The sequence below is a fragment of the Poecilia reticulata genome, chromosome 22, assembly GCF_904066995.2.
Source record: "Poecilia reticulata chromosome 22, P_reticulata-male-v2, whole genome shotgun sequence".
NCBI lineage: Eukaryota > Metazoa > Chordata > Actinopteri > Cyprinodontiformes > Poeciliidae > Poecilia > Poecilia reticulata.
In genome coordinates this window covers 19,004,316-19,031,452 of record NC_088851.1, presented here as the reverse complement: position 1 = coordinate 19,031,452, position 27,137 = coordinate 19,004,316, and the positions used below count along the sequence as shown (strand labels likewise).

The 27,137-nt window shown below is 38.5% G+C and overlaps 2 protein-coding genes across 2 annotated transcripts; one reads left to right on the top strand and one right to left on the bottom strand.

Moving 5' to 3' along the window:
• Positions 1–1,367: 1,367 nt before the first annotated feature.
• prox2 (prospero homeobox 2) lies at positions 1,368–14,184 on the bottom strand. Its single transcript, XM_008400285.3, has 5 exons — positions 13,914–14,184; positions 11,004–12,571; positions 6,667–6,774; positions 5,237–5,431; positions 1,368–2,503 (listed from the first exon to the last, which is right to left on the bottom strand). Exons 2-5 carry the CDS (start codon positions 12,549–12,551, stop codon positions 2,336–2,338), a joined length of 2,019 nt encoding a protein of 672 aa, XP_008398507.2. The 5' UTR covers positions 12,552–12,571; positions 13,914–14,184; the 3' UTR covers positions 1,368–2,335.
• Positions 14,185–15,828: 1,644 nt separating this feature from the next.
• dlst (dihydrolipoamide S-succinyltransferase) lies at positions 15,829–26,863 on the top strand. Its single transcript, XM_008400290.3, has 15 exons — positions 15,829–15,985; positions 16,835–16,868; positions 16,951–16,990; positions 17,262–17,323; positions 17,425–17,499; positions 17,577–17,632; positions 18,218–18,326; positions 20,049–20,210; positions 20,385–20,470; positions 20,569–20,666; positions 23,448–23,578; positions 23,980–24,053; positions 24,129–24,212; positions 24,308–24,475; positions 26,180–26,863. Exons 1-15 carry the CDS (start codon positions 15,923–15,925, stop codon positions 26,312–26,314), a joined length of 1,377 nt encoding a protein of 458 aa, XP_008398512.2. The 5' UTR covers positions 15,829–15,922; the 3' UTR covers positions 26,315–26,863.
• The last annotated feature ends 274 nt before the right edge of the window (positions 26,864–27,137 follow it).

Here is a 27,137-nt window from a genome sequence, read left to right as displayed (position 1 = left end):
ACACTGGTAGTCACCACAGCATCAGCCACTTCATTTGTTTGCACATTGTGCATTAAGTGTGCCTTGTAAAGATATTGACACTGAACTTTTTCACACTTTATCACCTAACAACCACGAACCACAAAGTGGAAAGAAAATGACGCATGGCTTTCAACGTTTCTTACAAATCAAGGCCTAGAAAGTGACATACTATGCAGAGCAGCTTTTCACTGCAAATACAGCTCTCAGTATTTTTTTCATATGTCCCTACCAGCTTTGAACATTTACAGACTAAAATTCTTGCCAATTCTTCCTTGCAAAAGAGAAGAAGTTCTTTGATTAATCCATTCCAGAACATGAATCTGATTTAATCTAAACCATTTTAATGTATCTCTTTCTTTAGGTTTAGGGTCATTATCCAACTGGAAGCTGAACCTCCTACTCAGCCTCAAATGTTTCATGGCTTCTAACAGGTTCTATACCTGGGATTGTCCTATGTGTCACGCTTCCCATCAGTTCTGACTACCTCTTCTTCGTCCTATCTGTATTATTGTGATTTAAATGTGATGCGCAATGTTAGTTTTCCGAAACCAAAAGCTTGTAAATGAAAGAGAAATTTTAAACTAGAATTCATGTGAGTTTTGTAAGATTGAATGAGCTGTAGTTATCTCCCCCTTCACACCTGCGCCGTGGATCTCTGCAGCTCCTTCAGAGTGCCTCTTGGATGCTTCTCTGATTTATGCTGTCCTACATGCTGCAATATTTGACCATGTCTTGTTAGGGTTGCACGTGATGCTATTTGTTCACTAATGTTCTCTAACAAACCTATTATAGCTTCAGAGAACAGATGGATTTGTATATAGAATAAATAGCACACAGAGATGGACTCTGATTACTAATTAGATGACTTGAATGAAGGTAGGTGCACTTGTACAAACACACTAAGAACTTTCTCTATTTTTACTGGCAAAAAGATCTGAAAACATGTATGAGTTCCCTTGTATGAGTTCACATTTGGGTACTATCTTAAGATGCTCTTTCATCAAAATACATTAAGGTGTATGGAGATATTTTTTAAATAAGAAAATATAAAAACACGCGTGAAAGCATTTGCAAGGTATACAAATATGAAAGCAGAGTTATTTATCTCAGATTGATACAAGTAAGTTTTGTTATCATCTTATTCATTTTGTTGAGCCGTCAATATTGTTGCTCTTGAGACTCTCGCAAATACTATATGTGCTTCAGGTGCAAAAAAGGCTTTTCATGTTGCGCAAGTTACCCTATGTACAAACATATAAAGAAAATTACACTAAATGTTTGTACTTACTTAAGTATTTGGAAGTTTGAGTCTAGAAAAACATATTTTTCATGTAAGAAAATAAAAAAATAAATAAAATCTGTGCTAGGTTGCTGCTTAACTGTGGTGTGGGTTTCAAACAAGCCGGAGCCTGGAAGAAAGAGCCATTGGGGTTCTGGAATTTTGCTTTGGTGGCACAACTGCGATATGAGGTCACCTCGGGCATTAGTCATGAGGAGGGAATGCATTGTGGCTGTTTTTAAGACATGGCGGCCGTCCACATCCGCAGCGGCCGCACAATGAATGCAGGCCTTAGAAAGTTGACTTGAATTGGCTCCGGTGAACAATGTGAACGGCATAGTTCGGGGAATGTTTAACAGCTGGCGGTTGGACGTGGATTAGAGGTACCTTAGGGGAACAGCAGCGGCACTCGTGACGCCTTTTCAGGCAAAAATAAAACCTTTAAATATGTGCTCATCTGAATATTCCTCAAAATGAAACTATAGCATTATTCTTGCTTTATAACTTAGTGCATCTTTAATTTCAGTAAAATCATCCAGTAAAATGCCTGTTTGCGAAATATGATTGTTCTGTACAAGACAAGAGTTTTACCTTCACACATCATTTGCATTTAATCAATAAAACACTAAACAGACGGGCTAATAATGTACAGACAGAACATTAATAAATTATGCAACAGAAAAACAGCACTGCATGTTTCTTTACACAAGATGCAGAGCTTTGGAATAAAATTGAAACCAAACTATTATCCATATTGACTGGTAAAAATCTACATAATGAATGATTACATCTTTGCATTTTGTTTACACAGCTACAAACACACAAACCGTCAAAACAAAAAAGCAAACATTATCTTTTTTAAAATTATTTTCTAATTTTAAGAAAGCAGAGCATAACATTTCACATTAGGGATCCATTTCCTCTGAAATCTCTTTTAAACTATATTTCACCTCACTAAATTACACTACAAGAAATGAACTAACACCGTCAAGTAACAAATCAAAATACATCTGTACAATTTTCCAAAACACAAATCTATAAGTAGGAAGATGTCTTGAACTCCTCTGGGATTTCGCTGTCGAGCTTACAGATCACCTTGTAAATAGCCTTTTTCCACGAGGAGTCTGAATCTTTGGTGGCAGAGATGGCGTTGTAAAACTCATGAAGGGTGATTTCAGCGACCTCCAGGAACCTGTCGGGAACCTAGAATACAAAACCAAAGCAGGTTAAATTATGAGTGGATCTCAGCGTTGAAGAAGCTTTTATGTAAAGCTTTGCTACAAAACTGACTCATATTTGCTTCTCCTAAATATGTGAAATGAGGACCTGTAGAGCATTTCTTCAAACACTCAAGCTGATGAAAGGGAGCTTTTCTCTTTGTTCTCTGAGCAGATACTACAAAAGCAACACAGCAATCATTAACCTTCAATTGTAAGTCTCTTTCATTATAAACTCTTGTTTTCTTGAACCTAAAGTAACTACCATTAAGGTCTAAGAGTTTATGCTTAGCTTAAAGCAACAAAACACAGCAATAAATAACCACTCTGACACGCCTAAATAAAAATCCAGGACAATATACTGCCTCCAGGGTTTATTTAATTGATAGTCTCTGTGTATGTAACACAGCAGACCAAATGGCTGTTGAGACTCTGGAGGAGCTGCAGAGATTCACAGCGAAGGTCGATTAACATGTTGGCAGGATATATGCAAAAGAAAAAAAAAAGAGAAAAGTCAAATGACGTCTTGCCTCAAAAAGTCTATCAGACACAGCACACACGTGGATGAAACTGCTCTGCTTACAACAAACTAAAGCTGAACTCTTTGGCTGAGATGTAAAGGAAAATGGATGCTGTACATTTCTCTGAAAATACATTTCTCCTGGTTAAACACTGTGGTTGTAGCATCTTGCCATACAGATTCTCCTCTTCTGCAAGGGCAGAGAACCATTTAGGGAGCTACATGCAGGGGGATCCTTGAAGAAAAGCAGTTAAAATGTGAAAAAGGCTTGATAGTAGGGAAGATGTTACCAACAATATAATGGTTTATAATGGAGTATAGTAATAGTGTATACATGTGTTAGAGAGGCCCTATCAAAGTCCATAACAAAATCCAAGTGAGAGCCTGGATCAGCACTTGAAAAATGACATTTACAGTCATGTGATGTACCAAATTACTTTAGAGTCTTGCAGCTATTATGTCATGTAAAGGTACAAAATATTGATTTAGAGGGACTGAATGTATTTGCAAGTCACACTTTTTTTTCAATTCTATTTGTAAAGAATGTTGAAAATGTATAAAGATCTAAGTGTGTGTATCCTGATCAAAGCATGGTTTATGATGAGTGAAACAAATCAAATATTGTGTTTGGTTATCGTTGCGGTAGGACAACAACTACTACAACAGAATCCGTTAAAGTTTAGATGCAAAGGATGATGGGAGAAAACCTCAACTCAGCACTTGTTTCCCGTCCGCTTGTCAGTTCAGACAACACTTGTTTGCATAAGTTATTTTTCTTTCCCCTCATCTCCTGACACAAAAGCATCCCTGGGAAAGGAATGTCTTGGTCCCAAGGTAAAGAAAACGCTCCCATCCCTTTCCCACCACACAGCCTTCTCCCTCGGAATCCACAGCATCTTTCTCAGCATTCCGCATCAGTAGCAATCTCTGCCCCACTCAGGCGTGCGGGCCCTCTAATCCTGAGTTGTTTTAGCAGGATTTTGTGGCTTCCTCTTCCCACAGTTTGATAAAGCGTCACTCTGGAGTTTAGATAATGCCAATAAAGGCTGGCCAGCCACAGGTGCAGTGTGACACAAATAGGTCAGGAACACAGTCAAACATGTGCACAGACATGCGACCAATGCAGTAAAGACTGATTTATGTTTATATTCCTTGAACCTTTTCACATGAACAAGCTAGAATTTATTAGTGAAATTTTAAGTTATAGACCAACATAAAGTTGGTCGGATTTGCTTCAGTCAACAGTAACCAGTTGAAGTGGGAGGAATGTGATAAATATGTTCAAACATTTTTTTTTTTTTTTTGCTAATAAAACTCTGAAAAGTGTGGTATGCCTTTGTATTCAGCTTTCTTTAATATAATACTCCTTAAAATCTATTGCAACTAACTGCCTTCACGGATACCTGCAGGGATCTACAGCAAAAACAGGACAGCTATTAGTGATGTAATCTACAATCTGGCCTTAATGGAAGAGAAGAAGAAAGTTATTCTTGAAAGAACAAAAAGCTTTCAGAAGCTGGAAACTAAATATGCAGCCAGAGTTATGGAGTGGATAGATCAATGCATGTTCATGAAGTAGAATCCAAGTTTGTTTTGAAATTTCAGTTCTTTTATGTGTAAAGATGGTAAAAATATGCCCCAGAGGACTTTCAGCTGTCTTGCAGTAAAAAGTGGATATACATAAAATATTCATTGGGAAATGTAGATCCTTGCCACACACTTCTAAATTTATTTGTGTATTTCTCCTTCCACTTGGTAATCATGCACTACATTGTGTTGCTATTTGATGCATATGTACATGTTTGGTCACATGTACTTCTTCAAATGTTGCTTCATCTAACCATTTTCTGTGCTTTAAGGTCACACAGGGGGTGGGGTTGCAGAGATCCAGGGAAGTCCCTCTCAGAGACAACACAGGGACAAATAAGACAAATAACCATGCTGACATAATCACACATATGTTCAGTGTAGAATCTTCAGTTAACCTAATTTTCATGTTTCAGGACTGTGAAAAGGACTTAAAAGTACCAGAGAAATCAAGCATTCAAATGCAAAAGCCTCAAGATTTAACCTTAAAGCTTCATTCTATAGGTGCTAACCACTATTTAATATTTTGAAGAAAAACAACAATTGGACAACAAACAGTCATACACGAGAAACCACAACATAACTGTGTGATGGCGGGTGAGTGGCACCTACGTGAAAATCGTTGGCTTTGTTGTAGTGCATGTTCAGTGCCCGGAAGAGCTCAGAGTCCCTGCTGACCGTAATATCTTTGACGTCGCAGACGCCTTCAGCGATGGCCTGGCGTGCAAACTTCTCCATCTGGATGTAGTAGAACTCCCTGAAGTTACTGAACCATTTGATCAGCTGAGAGGTGATGCAGCGATTGAACTGGGAAATTAACAAAAAATAAATAAAAAATTGGGCGGGGGGGTGAAGTAACAAATTAATTTGCCTGCGCTGCAACAGAAAGTCTCGCACTAACAAGTCTTTTAAGTTGGAGTGTGGCACTCTGAAATTTAAAGCTGCAAAATAAATTGAAAATGTAGCTTATTTGTTCAGATTAAATGTGTAAAACATTTTTCAAATTGTACACGAAAGTCTTCAGCATAGGTTTGCACAATTATTAGATTCACCGTAGTTGGAGGACAACATGCCACCAAACGGTCAGTCAGAGTGTAATATTAATTGCTCAGATCTTTTCCCACCAATGAATGAAACAACATCTGTCAGGGTTGTGTTTTTAAACTCAATCTTGACATTAGTCTTGTTATTCTATCTCATCATCCAGAAAGACAAGAAAAAAAAAACGCCTAAGGGCTGGGCAGGCATCAAAGACGCGTCTTCTGTCTGCTGTGGCGGATGAGAAAGCAGCAGCACATAAGGATAGAAGGAAGCTTCCCTCTCATTGACTCGGCTGATAGGATGGAATCAGACACTGGGATTATGTGCCCTTTTGTCCGGTGCCACTTCCCACCACTGGATTGCAAGCAAGGAGGAGACGTTCGCAGGGCTGCAGTACCAGCAGCACCAGCAGCATCCCCCCCTTCTGACCCGAGGGTCAGCGCAGACTGAGGGGCCGGGGCCCGCGTCGGCTCAGAGATCCCAGAGATGAGATAGAATAGGTAATGGGAGAGATGGCTGGAAGATGTTTTTGAGGAGATTTGAAGGAGATGGTCCAGGTAAAATGGAGGAAGACAAAAAAAACTCACTGAAGATGACAGAAAACTGAAAGAAAATATCAAAAAGGCCTAAAAAAAAAACACAGGATGTTGTGTTTAGTACCAGATTGCCGCCTCGTCGCATCTGCAAAGGTCTCTAATACCAACTCTGTGTTGACACTCAATAGCAATGCCTTGCCTAGAGAGTCCTTTGTCACTCCATTTGCTGACTGGAGAGGCTTTTTTTCCAAGAGAGAATGCCCCTGTATCTCCCTCTGCCCCCAGGACAAACTAGCAGATCAGCGGCTTTGTTATTTAAACCCTCTGCGCTTTTTGTCTCTCTCCTCCGACACACTGCTGATTATTTCTATCACAAACACACGCTGACAGGTAGACACTGGAGGTTAAATAGCAGGACAACAATTCTGTACATCTACCTTTTTTTTCTACTTGTAAGCATTTTACCTTGACGTCAGGGAAGAAGGTTTTCAGCACATTGGAGCTCGGGTAGCGGGTGTAGAAGAACATGAGCTTCGCCTTCTTCAGATGACTCGGAGTGAGGCCCTCCTGGATGTTCAAGTTGGTGTTAAGGAAAACCCACAATTAAAATCAACGACAGGACCCAGCGCAAAGTGATAGTGGACCGGAGGATCGTGTTGCCTCCATCTTGGGTCAAATTGGATTTCGCTAAAGAACAGCTCGGCATTAACTTGGAAGTCAATAATGACCCTAACTTGAGCTTATTGGCAAAACAGAATTACAAATTAGATTAGGGATTTTTAATTAGAGAGCCAAGCACTTCATGCCTAGGAGTTAAGACAGCTTGTGTTGAAATGTTTTGAAAGGAGATACTGATTGTTAGATTCAAGCGGGGAGGGGGATTTTAAGACAGCATATGTTGCTGGGGTTTTTTTTATTAAATAAAGTGGCCAAAATGTCAGCATGCAGACCATACAGTGCCTCGCAAAAAAGTATTTCTGTCGCTATGTTTTATTTTAACAAGATACAAAAATCAAGCTTCTGTCTTTTACAGTTTTTTTAATGATTGACCGATACAAAGCAGTGCATAATTTTGACATTTAACATTTGAACAAATAAAGAAACATGAAATTTGTATTGTTCATATGTGCTTATGATAACTAAAAATCTAATTTGATAGTTATCTAAGCAATAAATAAAGCAATTGATATCTAAGTCACCCAATTAGTCCGTTAGTCTAAATTAGTACAATTTAATTTCAACATAAATCCAGATTTTCTTCGAAGGCCTCTGAGGTTTGGTAGACAACATTAGAGAACAAACAGCGTCATGAAGCTCAAGACGGACAGGGATAAAGTTGTGGAGAAATTGAAGCAAGTTTAGGTTATAAAACAATATCTGAAGTCTTCAGTATTTGACAGAGTTCTGTTCAGTACATCAGTCAGAAGTGGAAAGAGTTTGAATGTCCTAGTCAAAGTCGAGACCCAAATTCAAAAGGTTTTCTGAGGCAAGACTTGAAAATTGATGACCTCAGACACTCTCCATTCAATCTGACTGAGCTGGAACTATTTTCTCATATTTACCCCAATAAAACAACTTTGCCTTAAACATGGCACGAGTTCAAGGGATATGAAATCTTTTGCAAGGCACCATATTTGCCAAATCCCGTCTTTCCTTGTGTTATTTATTGAAGGTAGGCATGACACATGAAGACAGACTAAGGATTTAAAAAGTTACTCTTTTAAATTGTGATTTAAAATCTTTTTAAAGAGATGCCAGACTGAGTAACACAAAACAGAGTAAAACAGAACTGTACCTCCGCAATTTCCAGCTGCACACTGCTGGTCAGCTGTCAGTGAAAACGCCATTGTCTGTTTTCTACACTTATAAAAAACTGAAATGTTTAAAATTTTGAATTTTTTGGCCATAAAACACTTTGGTAGTGATGTTGTGGACATTAAATGGAGCCAAACAAAACTCTTCTTGAGGCTACTCTGCTTTAATACTACAGCGTACAAGCTAATCAATCAGATATAACCTGATTAAATAACCAGATAAAAAACAGATTGTTAGACTTGTATTTGTGTTCAATAAAGATCATTATAAAAAATTGAGCTAAATTTAGCATATAGGCAGTTGGAATATTTATTGAGATGGCTGTTTTAAATAAAATTAATTAAATGATATATTTTTTATTTAATCTTAACATTAATTTTGATGTTTATTCTATTATACTGTGATAGTTGTTACTCAAAATTAACATATCATGATTGTCACAGATCTATTAAAGGTGAGTGCCTAATTCAATGTAGTTAATTAAACAATGCAAATAAAACACATGCAATTCTATCAGAAGTTCTTCTCCTGGAGGTGATTCTGACCATTTCCTATGTAGTTCACTGCCTTTAGGTCATAATATCTCTTATCGGGTCACAACACCTCACATTTATAAGGGAACCATGCCTTTGAAATAAGGAAGTATGGATGAAAGATTTATGTGGCATTGTTCAAAGAGGAGCAGAGCTCTTTGCACTGTAAAGATAAAGTGAATCCTAAGAGGCATCACGCAATATACCTCTCTAAATCCTTGGCAATACGACCATAGACCAAACTCATCACCTCTGGGATTATATTGAAGAAAATGTATTTTATTTTTGAGGAGACTTTAAGAAATGTCTTTTCCTGTGATCATGGAGTTCATGTAAATGGTCACACAAGTAACACAGCAAAACAAGCATGTTCTTCTTTTCCACAACACTAACTCTGTTATTTTCTTCTCAATTTCCATCAAATGTATTCAACAACAAATGCTCAAGACAAGAGCTCAAGTGCAACGGTTGGGAAGCACTTGTGGTTTCCACCAGCACTCACATGTGACCTTTTAGATGCACCCCTATCACTCTGATGATGGAGAAATAGATCCTGCACCTTTTCAAGTCTGAGGGAAAAAAAACTGATGCTTCCTGAAACAGAGACCGAAGCTTTCTCTGCCTTTGAAAAATTGGCTTTTGTTCCCGGCAATTCTTATCAAAGCCTTGTATTCCTTTTTATTTGTCTTTCTCTAGACTTAAAGTCATTACTCTGCTCAGATTAAAGAAGATGCTATAATTTTCTGTGGGGTTAGCAAGATCAAAGGGAAAATTCTCCTTGAAGTTTGTTGCTGGAACTGCCCACGTTGAAGTGAACCTCGACCAGCAATTGTTCAAATGGATGCACTAAAAGAATAGAAAGCCTAGTCTAAATAAAGGGAAAATATTGTGCATATGGAATTTTCTAATGTATGTTCTCCTATGTAAACAGGTGGCATCAAGATCTCCAAACGGCAACCATGTAAAACAAAATATGTTGATGGAAAGCCATGCCGTTTGGTGAAATTATTTTTTAAAAAAAGTAGCTTTACAATTGTAACCGCAATAATTCACATAAAAAACCAAAAATATGACTATGTTTGTATTTTTTGCTGAATTTTAAAAAAGTGAAATAAGGTACTATCTGGTGCCTGACAGAAAAATTTCTGCATCCTGAAAATGTTCACATTTCATCACAACACAAGGAAGAAGAGTTAATTATGGGTGAATAACAATTGCAAAAAATTGTTATTCACCCATAACAAATGTAATGTGCATTTATTTTCAAACCCTCTTAATAGCGATTTCCCACAATAAAAGTCAGTAGAACCAATGTTCTATAGAAGCCACCTAATTAATTCATATCCTCCAAATGATTACAATTAAATCTCAGAATACATCCAGCTGTTACGTGATGGTTTCACTGGTTTGTTGTGGAACATTGGTGAACAAACAGCATCACGACAACCAGCAAAAACAGCAGACAGGCCCAGGAGGACGTGGTGGAGAACTGTAAGCAGAGCTGGGTTATTAAAAAAAAATCTGAAGCTTTGAACATCACACAGTGTTCATTTCATTCCATCATCTGAGACTAAAAAGTGTACGACACATCTGCAAAGCATACCAAGACATGGCAGTGCACCAAACTGACAGGTTGAGCAAGAGGAAAAGTGATCAAACAAGCAGCAAAAATTGATCAAAGAAGCAGTAAAGAGGGAACTCTGGATGAGCTGCAGGGATCCACAGCTCAGGTAAGGCAATCTGACAGCTCAACCATTAAATAAACTTATATAGTGCTTTTCCAGTCATTTTGACTACTCAAAGCACATTCACAAACGTTCACGCATTTATAAACCAATATGCAGATTGATAGTCAACTTTCGGCTAAGTGCCTTGCCCACGGGCACATCAAACTTACAACCTTCTGATTACATGACTGTAACCATTGAGTCACAGTCACCCAAATGGGTTGTCTCTAATCCAACTTTATGGCAGAGTATCATTAATAAAACTATTGTTGAAAGCAAACTGTAAGACATCCGGTCCAGTTCTAAATCCAATTAACTTGAATCTGCTGCTAACAGATACTCTAAACTGATTTGACAGAGTTTGAGCTCTAACAAATAAGAAAAAGTGTAAGTCTCACTTTTTCTTCATTCAGAACTCATGTCTCTATGAAACTCAAAGTCATAGAGACAGAAGTTAAAAGAAGGTCCAGCAAGAGAGGTTGTATATGAATCAATACTACAGTTTACAGTTGTCTATTTTTTTCTCATTTAAAATCTATCTTTTACTTTCATTTTAGACACTGATTTTTAAAGTGAATATTACAAAAAGTCCCATTCAATATTTTTAAAAATTGTGGTTATGTGAAGAAATGTAAAAAGGTTCAAGGGGTGTGAATACCTTTGCAAGACACTGTAAATCAAGAAACTTAAAGCTGCTCTAGTTCAACCTTCTGGAAACAAAGGATATATTGAGAGACATGTAGGGGTTTCGTTCAGCCAGGCTCTGCAGTTCACCGCTCTCCATCTTGACATGGGGCAGACAAAGACCATCAACTCCCACCGCTCCCATGGAGGAGGGGCGATGGTGGTGGCCGAAGTGACTGGATGTCACCTTGGATCTCATTGTGACCGCGTCCCAGGACAGGTCCACCGAGTCCGGGGAGGTCCTGTCCATTGAAGGGGGCATGCAGGGGAGAGCGCCAAAGTTGGAGTGGGGCCCGTACTTGAGGAGGTGCTCCAGGATGTGGCTCTCGTGGAGAGGGGGTGTGTAGCTGAACTGGAAAGGTGTTTGATGAACGGGGAACGGCCTTTTCACTGTTGGAGTGACAGAGCTCACTTGGGTCGCTGGGGGCTTGCGGACAACTAGTGAAAGTGCTTCTGTCTGGTCCTGTGAGGTTTGAGCCTCCGAGCTCTCACAGAGCTCTGACGATCTGGATTTTGATATCTCTTCGGCTTGGGAGTGATCAGGGGCCAAGCTCTTCCTGTCTGCACCCAGGCTGATCTGCAGCTCTGGTGTAGAGCACACACGCTGCTGGGGGGATATGTCCATGTCTGTGGAGGAGGACACCTTCTTGAAAACCCTGTCGATGCAATCATTAACAGCTTTGGAGAGCTCCTGCTTCAAGGTTTCCTGAAGGTTCTGACTTTCTCTTTGGTGCATCAGGTAACTATCAGCTTTGATTCTGTCATTACAGTTTGCCATTGCTGTACTGTTGTTTGTCTCCAAATGCTCTTCGGGGCTTATGTAGCATACGTCTGTGCTATTTCCTATGATGTCATGCTCTGAATCAGTTCCTCCGGCTTCTCTCGCAACAAATTCTGGATCTTCTTGGCTGTAGACTTGCAGAAACTTTTCCTGGAGTTGACGCAGAAGCCTTTGCATGCTGTGCAGCTGCTCTTTCAGCTTGTGGCATTCCTCTTCCTTGGTGTTGCAGTTATCATTGCAGCTGCTTCCAGGCTTTCTGTTCATCTGCCATTCCATGGTACTGTGCTCTTGATGCTGAGGCAACCTTTGCTTACGTTTGTTCTCCCTGCACGATTCTCTGGCCTCCCTCATTTCTCGGGCATCTGTGTCGCACCGCTCCCCATCACAGTGCTGCCTGCTGTTGGGAGAGCCAGCCATGACTCTAATAATGTTCTCCACTCTAGCTCTCTTGGCTTGCAGGTGATCGGGCAAAGGGTGATCTCCTTCTGGGCTGACTCCTGTGGAGACATGATCGCTCAGGGAAACGGCCTCAACTGTGCTGTCCTTCGAGGAGACGCTGCTCTCGTCCTCTTGGCCAGAATCAGCAGTAGCCACAGAATTAGAGAGGTAAAAATGGTTGTCATCCATTGTCCTTTTGTTGTGAATCGTCTTCCTGAGGAGCTGAGAGATGATGGATCCGTTTGAGTAGGCGGCCAGCGGATCTTCGTGCATGTTTCTACGGAAGCAGGGCAAAATTACCTCAGGTTTGTCGTCCTCTAGGCAACTTTCACTGGAGCTGTGCATGGTCTGGTCAGGAAGACTGAGGTTCATGTTCACTGCCGATCGTCACACTGCAAATGTCAAAGAATTTGAATGGACAAGATGAAAATAATTGAAAAATGGGTTGCATTAACAAAAACATTTTTCACATCATATACATACAGTTTCATTGTTCTTCACTCCTTTGTCATTTTTATATTCCCTTACCCCACTTTGTAATTCAAAAACTCTCCACAGCCTTTAAATACAAAATTATCTGCATGCATTGTATTTTTGTACGGCAGGCTCATTCATCTTTGTGCAACATGCAATCTGAAAGAGTGTGTAAAACACTTTAAATTTCTTCAATTTAGCAAAGAAAAGTAAGAAATTACTAAATACCTTAAATAAAGGAATGTTAGAATTTTTTCATTCTGAGTTTGTTATAGTGGTTTACAGAAAGAAGCAAAGAAGGGCTCTCACGAGAGCCTAAGACCACACATTCAACACAGCAGCAAGAAGTGTCTAAATTATGAGATATAAATGAATTTACTTATTTATTTATTAAGTAGATTGATTGATTGTTTTTTTTTCAGAAAGTTGTGATGAAAAGCTCTATGTCCATATAACAAATACGTATGGAAACTTTTTTAATGGTAATAGGGGAAAAAAATTCTAAATTATTTTGAAACATCAATGTCGGAACTTCTGTATAATAAATTATATTGTATCTTATTTTTAATGGATTCAACTGAAAGATGCAATTTATTTTATTGATTGCCCAAAAAATAGCAATATTGAATTATAAATTAAGATATCTCATTTTATTTAGACTAATGTAAGAAAATCAGCCTGTCTTGCTAACAGCAGTAAACAAAATGTGAGATTTAAAGCAAGCTTTAGTGATAGGTGTTATGTTATTATTCCTATTATTCCTATTATTATTATTATTACTTGCAGGAGCAGAAGCAACAGGTTAATGACTCTAACATAATATAATATTGGAATTAATTCTAATTGAAGATTAGGTGTAGTAAAAGTATTATTTTTTTGTTGACGTATCAGAAGGCTAATAATACTAATATGTATAAAATTTTAAATTGAAGTTCAGCTGCAGAAAATTTGAAACGTTTCAATAGAAAATACGCAAAAAATCTGCCAAGAAAATTCCAATGACTGTTTTAAAAAAAAGTGATTTCAAATGGACAGCAAAACTAAATTCATAAGTTCAAAAAGTAAACACGTCTAGTTTATAGAAATCTTATAAACTAGTGCCAACATTTTCAGTACAAATAACATAGAACAACGATAGTAATAAAAAGCACGGAATTACAAGAAGGAAGCGAAGAGAGTTGCATGCAACCACTTTACCATAGTTATTCGTGTGTACAGCCTAACCGGGGTTGGTTCACAGCGGCGCTGATCGGACCTTACCTGTTGCGCTGGGACTTGCTGCCGAGCTGACGGCCTGCGCAGACTGCGAGTTGGCTGCGGGGAGTGCGGCGGAATCGATGCATCAAAGCCGGGGCGTGGCCATGCAGACACAGGGAGGTGGTCTGAGGGTCGCATCAACCAGAAGATACTCCTGCCCCTGAGATATATGACTGGGGTTGTTTTAGAAATGACGGACTGAGATCTGATGATAAAACTTCAAATAAATGAGTCGATGTGCACAAACTTATTTAATATCCTCCGTTAATATTTATCAAGCTGAAAAGTCATGTGAAAGAGACTCAAATAGAGTCATGTGTGTAAAATATAATATAGGTTACTTTGTATTATTATTTTTTTTAAATATGTAAATAAAGAAAACAATACTTGAAAAATAAATGTAAACAATATTGAAGTTGTGTATTCAATGTTAGACAGGAAAGATGAATTGGAAAAGCAGGTATTCTAAATGAAACATGCAGCTTTCTCTTTTCTTTTAGCATAAAATAATTTCGCAATCAATTCATCAAACCAAACAGTTTTAAAAAGTATATTGCTATTTAAGTCAACTGTACTGTGAAAAATAATCTTTACACTCTGGACTTTGATATACTTTGCACTTTTAAAAAACGTAATGCTGGCATTACGTTTTTCTTTCAAGAACTAAATAGCTCCAGGCCTAATCATACAGCTCAATGATATTCATGTGGCCCAATAAGAGTCAATATAATACAACTCATAATTTGTGGCAAGTCTGAAAAATGTATGTTCACAGATGCTCTGGATCTGAGCAACAACTTTTCTTTTTTTTAATTAAATTCAGACTCTATATGTGTAAAGCTATAAGATATAACCTGAAAAGACTTGCTAAGTGTAATCCTTCACAATTAAGCAGTGCTTTATGTTAATCTATCCCATAAAATCTATCTTTTAAGTCTGTAGCAGTATGTTGCAAATTCGAAAAAAAAAAAAAAAAAGCTAAATGGGAGGTAACACAATTATTTGTACCCCTCATGGTGGTAACATACTCCACTACTTTAGTTCTGATTTATTGTTTTTGTAGACTTCTGTTTATAATTTTTGTCTCTGGAGTAGCTAGAAGTAGCTCTGTCGTGCAACTAGAAGGATTTTTGCATTACTCTTTTACTTTTGGACAGTTGTAATAATGCTTAAGCTTGGCAACAAGATATTGCAACTGTGATTGCCCAATTAGCACCTCAAAAGCTCAAATAATGCCTGAAATAGGACACAATGAAGGCATCCATGAAGGAGACTTCATGGATGCCGAGCAGGACTGAAGAAATGAAAGAAAAGGAGGAAGTTCAAATAATCTCTTCTGTTGTTCTGAGCAAAAATCATCTTTTCTACTCCAACGTCTCCCTGCCGGGCAATCATACAGCCAAAGGGATGGCAAAACCAAATGAGGTGTCTAGGAGTGATTGTCTATAGCCGATGGTATAATTAAGAACATGTTACTGTGGAATACTGTTTTTGCTATTGCCTGATATGGAGCTGTTAGCATGTCATTTCACCAAGTCTTCAGTCAGAGGCCTCTTGTTGTCAGACTGACTGCTACTGCAGAAATTGCCCACTGAATCACCGTCAACAACTCTTTGAAGCTACTTGGATGATATGAGTTATGACAACATTTAATAACTCTTGGGGACATAAATAACAAAAAAGTATTCCGTTTCAATTTAAATTCAATACTTGTGAAACGCAATGAAGCAGTGACATGTACAATTTTATAATGTTACTTAACAATAGGCTAATCATTATTTATTTATTTTCAATCCGCTAAGTATATTTTTACAGATTACTAGCTGATTGTTATTTGTAGGTATTAAACATAATTTAGTTTGGAAATGGTCAGCTTTTCGCCCTGTCCCCCCTTCAGCCTGAGAACTTGGTTTATCCCACGCAGCTTCCTAGACTCTTGCCCGCGCCCAGTCTGTCTCATCGGTGTGACCGGAGTTCCTCTTCCGCTGACAGCCTGCTGTCACACAGCTACCATGTTATCCCATTCCCGGTGTCTCACCAGGAATTTCGGCCGCTCCCTCTCTGCCATCCGCCAGGTAGGTACAAAATTGACCAACTTTGGTCGCTGCTTAGCTCTACTTGCTTCTGGCTGCTGAAAAACCGCAGCTTCTGTGCGCTCAGCTCTATATCTGCTAGCATTAGCATTAGCTGCCCCCGCTTTAGGCCACGGCTAGGCCGGAACATTGCGAGCCAAGGACAGGGTGACACTTGTCAGCACAAACCAATACTGCAAACCTCATTAATATGTGGATATCAACACTGGAGATGTTTGACTTGGATATTTAATGTTCATGTGAGGTAGTTTTATTATATTCTCGCATCCCTGTGGAACATGCTAGTAATCCAAAGCTAAAAAGTACTCTATTGTTGGCTAATGCACTTAGCTGTCATTAGGCTGAGGTCATATTGTGAATGAACGCGAATTTTTTGAATATTTGGGCAATTTTCCAACTAATGTGTAAGTGTGACCGGCGACATTGTAAACTCGTCAGTTTCAGTCCAGGCTTATTGCCGGCGTGTTTATAGTTCCACACATATACTCAGGATTTAATGCAGTTGTTCGAACTTAAACATTCTTTTGCATTTATTGATAAGGTCTCCATATTAAACTTACATTTAATATGAAACTACTTAGAAAAACCTATTGCATAGTAATAATATCGATTGTGTCAAAGGTCAAAGTTAACCTGTAAAAGTGACTTTTGACCCGCAGCACGTCACTTCTATCCTGTCTTGCACTGTAGTCCCCAGTCTTCTGAGGAAGATTTCTGAATGCAATCAGTGTTGCACATTTGTATATGTTTTTAAAGCTGTGGCATGCAGACATAGTATTGATCACATGTATAAGTTTCAGGTATTTTGACTAGATTGTATCTTTTTTGCAGGGAAACGATGTGTTAGCTCGTCGGGCCACTGCAGGTATGCTTTGTTATTGCTTGAACCATAGGCTGACCACATACATGCAAGATGTTGTTTACATGGTTTTTCTATTTATTTTCAGTTCTATCAGCTTGCCATCCTATAACTGTAAACAACAATGTGTAAGTACATACTCTCTCTATAATAGGGATGTACTGTCAAAGTCATGAACATGTTGGATATGACAGATATGCCTTGGAGGGGGCCATATTTCATTGAGTAATATTTGGCTGCTAACCATGCAGTCCTAAATCTATTTTTATGTCAGACTGACAAACAATCATTCAGTAGTGACTCTCAATTTGTAAACTAATTTAAAGATTAATGATATTCTATTTAAATGAGAACTGTAGAGTTGTGCCTACACTCATTCTTGTTTTTCTTCCTCATCAGACCATATAATCCCCGTTCCAGTGTCTTCCAAATCCAGTACTTCAGGACATCTGCAGCTTACAGTATGCAATCTGTTTGTCCACCAGTTTTAAACTTATCTGAACATAAAATGCAATGGTTGATGTATAAAGATAATCCTTTTCCTTTTGACTTTACTCCGTAGGAGATGAAGTTATCACAGTCAAGACTCCTGCATTTGCAGAGTCTGTCACAGAGGGGGATGTAAGGTGGGAGAAAGGTAACACCTCTGAGAAGACTATTTTACTCACTTTTCAGAGGTTGTCAGACGCTAATGCAAAGATATGTGTTCCACAGCTGTTGGAGACTCTGTCTCTGAGGATGAGGTGGTGTGTGAAATCGAAACAGATAAGGTAAATTTCAAGTAAAGGAATTTACTTTTGATTCTTTGCGATTTCTGTTAAGGTCATGTTATAAATCTGCAAATTTGTACTTCACTTTACAAGTTCTGTTTTGTAGGTGTAATGAACTCCTGAGCAAACTTTTTGACACTCAAGAATCCTTGCATCAATTTGGTAGGAACCAAATCAGGGCTTCTATTGGCATTTTTGTCTTGCAACACCTCAAAAAGAATTGTACTTTACTTTGATCAAAAATCATGATTTGTTTCATACCATTTAATATATTAAACACTTTAAGGACTCTAAAACACATGTAGAGTGATAAATCAAACAAGAGAAAATCTTATAAAGCTGCCCTTTTGTTATTTATAAATTGCAGGAAAAAAGCCTTTCGGCTTGTTTGAGTGTCAAATACAATTTGACTGAAGTGGAAGTGACCAAAAATAGTTTTTTCTGTTACACGCTTTATTTAAAATATGATGGATACTGTAATATGTCCCCAAACAAATCGTGTCGGTATGCATTTATTTATGTACTATTAGTGAATTTTTTTTCTTGGTTTTTGTTTTAATTTTTGAGTATATGTCATCCTTTCAGACATCAGTACAGGTCCCCTCTCCTGCTACTGGAGTGATACAGGAGCTTTTGGTCCCAGATGGGGGGAAGGTCGAAGGAGGAACACCACTTTTCAAGCTTAAAAAAGGAGGTATGGAAATCCAGGCTTATAAAGAGTCTGATCCTACAAAAAGAATTATAAATTGAATTTCACTTTTAGAATATAAAAACATCTGTTTTTATGCCTGTTCTTACTAGATTACATTTAAATTTAAGCTCTGAAGAAAATAATAGTATTTTTTGGGAAATATCAGTTATATTACTCAGCACGAGCCTCTTTGTCATGCAAGATTATGTGTTTAATAAACGGGATGGAATAAAACCTGGGTCACCATTAGATATTCATAGTATGTTGGTCTATAAAAATACCACGCTGTCATATTACCTCAGAAATTTAATTTGGCTATATGTAACATGATCTAATAGCTTTTTTTGTTTTGCAATTGGAGATATTTCCAGAACACCTCATGTGTTTCTTATAAGAGATGAAAAGTTTAGTAGTAGAGGTGTGCCGATCGATCGGCCACCAATGATAATCGGACGATTTCCGTGAAAAAGTGTATAATCGATGATCGCCGATCACTGTCTCTTGATGCCGATCATTTGCGTCTCATTTCGCAGCCTGCCTGTGCAGCTGGTCTCCTCTTTCCTTCACACTGCGCAAACGCGCAGCAACAAATCCTAAGCAGTGTGGAACTATAACGCACTGAGTGAATGGGGAAGTTTACGTGTTGCAGCGGAAAATTATCTAGGGATCCGGAGTGAAGCACGTCAAAATGCATCAACACGACGAATCTAATTGCAGCGGAAAATTACCTACGGGTCCGGGGTGAAGCACGTCAAAATGCATCAACACGACGAATCTATAATGGCATAAAAACAATGCCATACTTAACGGAGTTTGGCTACATCGAGGCTCACTGCAGTAAAAAAAGACATATGGAGCGAACAGATAGCAGGTAAAGGAGCGCACAGTTACAAACACTCACCCGGATTAGCATGACGGTCAGAAAGCTAAACAAATAACCCGCAAAATTATTTAAGTCTTCGAGCTGCGATGTAAGACGCTGGTTCTGCTCTCGCTGTTAAACCGCTGCTACGCTACAGGTAATATTAGACAGACGGAGCGCCGCTTCTGCTCCACCTGGTAGTGACTCTCACACCGAACCTCTGCTTAAAGCTGCAGCATCTAACTTAAAAAAGTACATTTTATGCTCTGCCTGGTGAATGACAGTAATCAGCAACAAGTGAGGGAGGGGCCAGCTTTAAATCCAGGGTCTTCAGTGAAACCTGGAACTGGCCCATATCATAATTGTTATGAATTGTACGAAGAGTCTTAAACTTAACTGAAAACCAATTAAATTGACATAGTGGTATACACCTTAAGGCAGGGGTGTCAAACTCCAGTCCTCAAGGGTCACTGCCCTGCAACTTAGATGTGCCTCTGCTGCACCACACCTGAATAGAATAATTAGGTCATTGGCAAGGCTCTGGAGAACTGAGGAGGTAATTAAGTCATTTGATTCAGGTGTTTTGTACCTGTGGCACATCTAAAAACTGCAGGACAGCGGCCCTTCAGGACTGGAGTTTGACACCCCTGCCTTAAGGTATTACTCAAGTCAACGTAACTTGGGTGCGAAATTGCATTTGTTGTAGGACATAGATGTAAACACTGATCTTAAAAAACGGCTTAAATTTAATGCACTCTCCTTTTTTTTCTTTTTTTTTTTCCCTATGTATATTTTTTGTTGTTTGAAACATGCAGGAACCGTCTTATAGCATCTGCCTTCACTTTTTCTCTGTGCCCCTTTAGCTGGGGCTGCTCAGGCTCCAGAATCTCCAAAAGCTGCTGCGGCCCCTCCACCACCTTCTGCTGCTCCAACTCCCCCACCTCCTCCCTCCACCGTGGGGCCCATTCCCACCACCATGCCCCCCGTGCCACCTGTGCCAGCACATGCTATGGACACCAAACCAGGTTAGTTGTCATCGGACAGACGGTCCGTGTCATGTGAGAACTCATTTGCCTGACATCTGCGTTTGTGTCCTCCAGCTTACACAACTAATTGCTTTGCATCGTTTTGGTCAGCGTCTTTTTTTGCCATCTACGTCTGGAGGTGCTGACTGCTTCATTGTTTTTCTTGTCTTGAAGTTTCAGTCATCAAACCCACTGCTGTTCCAGCTGTGCCAGCAGCCCACGCAGAGGGAGGAGCTAAAGCAGCAAGGACAGAGAGCAGAGTAAAGATCACTTTGATATTTTATTTTATATGAAATCTTTTAGGTTAATGATGTTTTCTATAAAAAATGTTTTCTGTGGTGTTTCTTTCTTTTTGTAGGTTAAGATGAACCGCATGAGACTAAGAATTGCCCAGAGGCTGAAGGAAGCTCAAAACACCTGTGCTATGTTGACTACGTTTAATGAGGTCGATATGAGGTAGGAAATTCTCAATTAGTTGACCTACATTATTAAACCCTCAAAGCTATTTTGGATTATATGTGAAATGCGCTCTGCTGCTTACCGAGTACTGATTGGAAAAAGTCAACTTTTAATTCTTAAAAGATTCACACATCCTGGTTTCTGTGCAAATCTGCTTTTTGGTCATTTGTATTTATTCAGACTTCCTGTCTAAGTGCGGTTTGCATGCCCCCCTGTTAAAAGGCACAACAACACTTCCACAAATGGTTATAGATTGGAATCTGCCCAATAAAAAAAGCTTTTTGAAACCCAATATCCTCTTAAACACTGGAATGTAAATATTTGGTCATAATTTCATCTAAAACGAAGATAAGAATTGTTAAAACAGGTTTTATTAATTTACAAGGAAGCGTTAGTGTCTGCACTTGCCCCCCGTGCTGAAGAGGACACTTTGAGGATTTCTTTCTCCCCGCAAATGTGTGGTGTCGGCTTTCGGCTATTCAGGGTTTTCTGTGTATCCTAATTGGATTGACATTGACGGTCTGGAGGAAGACTTCCCAGTCCTGGGCTCATCTGGAGCCGAAGGAACTGGTCGGAACAGGAGGCGGGACCATCTGCAGAGGCCCGCAGAGACCTGCGCTCTGAGTGGAAGAGCTGCCTGCACTGATATGGGCTTTTATGACAGCCCAATAAGATTTACAGGCTCTAGAAAGTGAAGATTTTTATCGCTTCTTCTCTCCTTTCTCGGAGAGTCTGTGTCTTGGGAGGGGCTAATTATGTTAGCGGAGAAACCCTAGAGCTACAACAGGGTTAGAGACAGGAAAACAAACAATTAAAAAGAGAGATACAAGAGAGAAATGAGCAATACAGAAACAATTAGTAGAACAACTTCAATAGATGTATACCTCACTCTCTTCAGCACCATTATCAAAAAATAGAACCTTTGTCCAGATTTAATACTTAAATGTATTTCCAAATTATTTAAGAGCTTTAAACATCCATTGTTATTTAGGGAAAAAGTTTACATCAACATTTAATTTGAATAATTGAACCTCATTTAGATTTATTAGAAAAGAAGGTCATATGCAATTGAAACTAGAAGTTTCCACAAACTGAATAAAGACATACAGCTTTTTTCCTCATCATCTGAACTGTAATCAGACCGAAGTTACTTGTTAGGTTAGTTAGAATTACCTAAATTATTTCTATTGGCTACATGCCTCAGTGATGAGAGAATATGTCAGATTTGTCATCAAAATCAGAAGTGGTAAATGGTTTGTACTTGCATAGCTCTTCATCTAGTCCAGAGGACTCCAAAGCGATTTCACTCCTAATGCCACACCTGGAACACACTGCTTTCTTGCTTGACACGATGGGAAAGTCAAAGAAAATTAATCAGCAAAGGCATAAGGAAGAGAACTGTGGAGCTTCACCAGTCTGATTCATCCTTGGGTACAATGTCCAGATTCTTGACTGTGCTGCATTCATCTGTTCAGTTATATACATGATAGGAAAGTCCAACCATCACACTGATGAAATGAATATGAAACTGTTTGGTCGTAATGACCATTGTTATATTTGATGGAAAAAGAGGGACTTGTGTAAGCCCAGCTATGATGCAAAGGAGAGGCAGCATTATTTTGTGTGTCCGTTTTGCTGTAGGAGATGCTGGCACACTTCATAAAATGGATGGCATTATGTGGAAATATTGAAGCAACATCTAACAACATCAGCCAGGAAGTTATATCTTGGGCACAAATGATTTGTCCAAACGGACAATAACCCAAAGCAAATAGCCAAACTGCTTGCAAATGGCTTAAGGACATCAAATTTGTTGAGGCCAGTTCAAAGTCCTGATCTCAGTTCTATGGAGAAGTTGTGGGTAGATCTGAAAATGAATGTGGGAGCGAAGTAGCCTTCAAATGTGACTCAGTTCCTCCAGTTGTGTCAGGAGGAATGGGTCAGAACTGCAGCAAACTGTCATGAGAGGCATTTGGAAAGAAACTGGAAACATCATTACTGTGGCATTGAACAAATAGAAATAATTTTGGTAATTCTAACTGAATTATTGACTGTTCTATAACAACAGATTCCATGCAAGTTTTGGTCTGATTTAACTTCAAACTGAAAAAAAAAATAAAAATTATTAGGTTTATGTAAACATCTGGTTTTAGATGTATTCCATGCATTTACTGCTGTTATTTTTTGATTATGGGGTAAAGGTAATGTTAAAAAAAAATCAAGCTATCTGAAATTTAGAATATCTCATATTACCAATTAAAAATCAGGACTTTTAATTCAGAAATGTCAGCCTGTTGGAAGTAAGTTCATATCCTCTGCAGTTTATGCACCAATTCCTTCCTTCTGCATTATTGAGGCGTGGTAGAAAGGAAACTTAAGGAAGGTTTGTAGGTTTTAGCTCATCTAGTATTGCTCATCTTCCCCTAATAATAATCACAAACTGTGGAAATATCACATTGTTTTCCTTCCACTTAACTTTCCATTTTGAATACAGGCATAGCTTGGCCAGAATGGAACATTTCTGTTCACAAGAACTAATACAGTAGTCTAATTACACTTTTTGAATTGAATTATTTAAATAATATAGCTTTTTTTATGCAATATTACATTTTCAGATGCACTTTAATCTTCACATGTAAAATCTTTACGTGAACATTTATACGTTTCAAGATTTCATTCCCACTTTTATTCACATATTTGCAAAGACTCCTTTCCTTTTCAGGCTTCATCGTTGTCTTAATGCTGTGTTTCACTGTGACTTCCGCTTCATTTCCGCAGTAACATCAGCGAGATGAGGAAGGCTTACAAAGATGCTTTTCTGAAAAAACACAACATCAAGCTGGGCTTCATGTCTGCGTTTGTGAAGGCTGCCGCCTACGCTCTAGTTGACCAACCTGCTGTCAACGCAGGTACAGAATTAAACCTTTCAAGACTAGGAAACCGTAACGTTGTGGTGGATGTTTCACTCTGTCTTTGCACGTTTGGTTTCAAGGCGGGCCAAGTGTGTGTGTGGTGAAGAAAAAGATTTAAGTTTCATTGCCCGACCTCAAAACCAACTCCTAACTTATTTTCTTCCCCTAGACTACCCTGACCTATTTAGATAGACCACAGTGAAACTAGGGTGGGACGTGTTGCTGCCTTTTAAAGATCTATAATAGTCTGCGGCGTTGATTACCCACAACTTTTGACTTGCATGTGAGAGCGAGTGGTTTACAAGAAAATAGCTTTACCTTGATGGAACTGAAGCGAGAACTTGTAATTTATCCTGGACAAGAGATTTCTGTAACATTCATGTTATTTGTGTTTCCAGTGATTGATGACACAACCAAAGAGATCGTATACAGGGACTATGTTGACATCAGTGTTGCAGTAGCAACACCAAAGGTAAGAGAAGTGGAGCTTATTGTGTTAAAATACCTGCTTCAGAAGTAAAAGGTGTACTATATTTTTTTTTGTCAGGGATTGGTGGTTCCTGTAATACGAAATGTGGAGGAAATGAACTTTACTGATATTGAGAAAGCAATCAATTTGTTGGGAGAAAAGGTACGATTTCGTATCACTTCATTATTAAGCAGTTTTCTGACTCACTTTTGATTTATTTAATGTATTTATTTATTTTTTAAATCCTACATTCACAGGCGCGTAAAAACGAACTAGCTGTTGAAGACATGGATGGAGGCACCTTCACCATCAGCAACGGTGGCGTGTTTGGCTCCTTGTTCGGCACACCTATAATCAACCCACCTCAGTCTGCTATTCTGGGCATGCATGGCATCTTTGATAGACCTGTTGCAGTAGGTGGCAAGGTTGGTATTTAAATTCCTGTTAAAGATGCACCGCAAAGTTGGCGGTTTTCACACTTGATCAATGGCTAGAAATGTGCCACACCACACGCAGGTCATGCAAACAGCCCTTCAACTTGGCGTGGAAGTCATTGCTGAGACAAGTTAGCTGGCCATTTTCAGTAAAACTAAGGTTTAAATTGTATTGTCTGCAGAGGCTTCTTAGGTTTTCCTTAAGTAACTAATTTTAAAAACTAAATCTGAGCTTCAGCAAATGACAGAAGCTGACTATATCACAGCACAGTTTCTCCATTTTATCTGATTCTGTTGTTGATTGAGGCTGTATTTCTCAAATAGGAACAAGACCTTTTTTTTTCTTTTTTTCTCCAGTAGTTCTTTTTATTCATGTTAGAATGAGAAACAATCTTCCTGTCACTAGGTGGCAGCAGTGCTCAAAGTAAACAGGCCGTCTTTGAAATAGAATAAGGTAACCAATTTTGTGTCCCAGTTTCTCTAAAAATCACAGACTGAGTAGACTTGAATAAATGTTACAACAATTTTCAAATTCAGTTTAACCCAATTTGCAAGACTCAGTTTAACCCAATTTGCAAGACTTCAAATAATAAAATAAGCAACAACTTAAGTTGCTGCAGCTCATTTTATAAAATTTGTTGTGACAATTAGGTGCATAACAGAATAACTAAGGACCACTGGAATAGAGAAATGTTGAGGCTTTTGGTGATGTCAGAGCTGAGGTTTAGCTCGCTCACAGGGATCCGCTCTTTCCAATTGTGCGATAACATGGGTGAAAGTTGTGATAACCATATAAGTCAGTGTCAAATTTATTTACACAGCACATTTAAAAGCATCAGTTGACCAAAGTGTTTTACTATTACAACCGAAATTATAAGATAGCATAGCTCACTCATGCAAAATAATATAACGGTCCAGGCCAGGTTTTCTGACTTATGATGAATAAGTAAACGGTGTTCATTTCTTTCTGCTTGGTGTTCATGACAACGCTAAGCTCCAGATGATGATTGGTTACTATTAGCTACTGCTACTATTAGCTACGTGTACTGGGAGAAATACAAAATTCCTTATTTCCATCTCAACACAGTTTAATGAAATAAACAGCAAATGTTTCAAAATATATTAGACACAGCCTTAATTTATTGCAGTCCAGGCAATTGTTCATAATGCACATACTGCAAGCTGCAGTATTATGATAATGATACATTTTTTTATATATATTTTAGTTATAAGTTTCAGTTAGTAATTCCGCAGCCTGCCTGTGCAGCTGGTCTCCTCTTTCCTTCACACTGCGCAAACGCGCAGCAACAAATCCTAAGCGATGTGGAACTATAGTTTGATCGATTGAGCTGAAATCTATGCAGTTAGATATGATTAAAATGGGAAGAAGTAAAACAAATTTGATTTCACCAAATCTTCAAAAACAAATTTAGTATTCAGGGTTCCTGAGGTGAAATCTGAATCTTAGAATCTGATTTCTGTCTAAAATCAGAAATCTGTCTGATTGTAAATGGAAATCAGACAGAAATCTGTTTCATCAGATTTTTAAAAAACATCAGTAACCAGAAATCAGCCACAAAGTCTTTGTTTAGTGCATCTAATTCCAGTGGCACCTATTTAAAACTAAAATTTCTCAGATTTTTATTGACATAACTGAAAAAAAAGACTCCAAAATGTATGTATTCTTTTGCGTAGGTGGAGATCCGTCCCATGATGTATGTCGCTTTGACATACGATCATCGTCTCATCGATGGAAGAGAGGCCGTCACTTTCCTGCGTAAGATCAAGTCTGTGGTGGAGGACCCCAGGGTGCTCCTCCTCGACATGTGAGCCTCTGTCAACTCTGGGCCCACTAAACCAACCCCACGCCAACAGCGGCTGTACACACGTAAAAAAAAAAAAAACTTTACCATAACTGCAGTTAATGTATTGTTGTCTTGGTTAACTAGGGGAAAAAAAGGTTTGTTTTGAAAAGTTAAATTGTGAATGGACATTTGTAAGACCAGCTGGGCTGCACGGTTTGGCACTGGGCTCTGTGGTTTCAGGTGCTGGTCTCTTGATCAAAGAAACAAAAAATAAATATTCTATAACTTGTTCGCCAAATGTCATTTTCTACGCAATTTAATAAAATCCAGTTGTTGTGAGATGACAAGCAAGTAAATATGCAACTGCATAGAATTTTATTATTGTGGTTGAGAGATGAACAATGAGCACATATTGGGCTAGAAAACAAGGAACACTATGTTTTAAAAATCTCCAAAGTGAAGGAATCCTCAGAGATTTTATGCCATCTAGTTCATGAAAATCTCTTTTTGCTGTGTGACATAGACTATTTAAGAGAAAAGGAAAGTTTTAAACAATAAAAACTTCATTACCCCACTGCTGGTTATCTGCTGGATGATTTTCGTGGATAATTGTTGAATGTTTAATCTGTGGACATGAACTACAATTAACAAAAGGAAAAAAAATAAAAATTAGTTATTCTGCTTTAAAATGGTGCTCAGACGTTAACTCGTTTGACAAGCTCTGACGGTTTGTAGATTTTGCAAGTGTTTCCAGGTATGTCCCATTATGCTGACTATAGTTATAGAAAGGACAATGCAGCTCAAAACATGAATGTTCTCATTTAATGTGCCATGATTGTAGAAAGAAA

Coding starts and splice junctions, on each gene's coding strand:
- prox2 (XM_008400285.3), bottom strand. CDS start 12,551: ATGAACCTCAGTCTTCCTGACCAGACCATGCACAGCTCCAGTGAAAGT. Junction 6,775..11,003: donor ACCCCTACATGTCTCTCAAT/ATATCCTTTGTT, acceptor ACCAACTTGAAC/ATCCAGGAGGGCCTCACTCC. Junction 5,432..6,666: donor CCTTCTTCCCTGACGTCAAG/GTAAAATGCTTA, acceptor TTAATTTCCCAG/TTCAATCGCTGCATCACCTC.
- dlst (XM_008400290.3), top strand. CDS start 15,923: ATGTTATCCCATTCCCGGTGTCTCACCAGGAATTTCGGCCGCTCCCTC. Junction 23,579..23,979: donor CCAACCTGCTGTCAACGCAG/GTACAGAATTAA, acceptor TTGTGTTTCCAG/TGATTGATGACACAACCAAA. Junction 24,054..24,128: donor TTGCAGTAGCAACACCAAAG/GTAAGAGAAGTG, acceptor TTTTTTTGTCAG/GGATTGGTGGTTCCTGTAAT.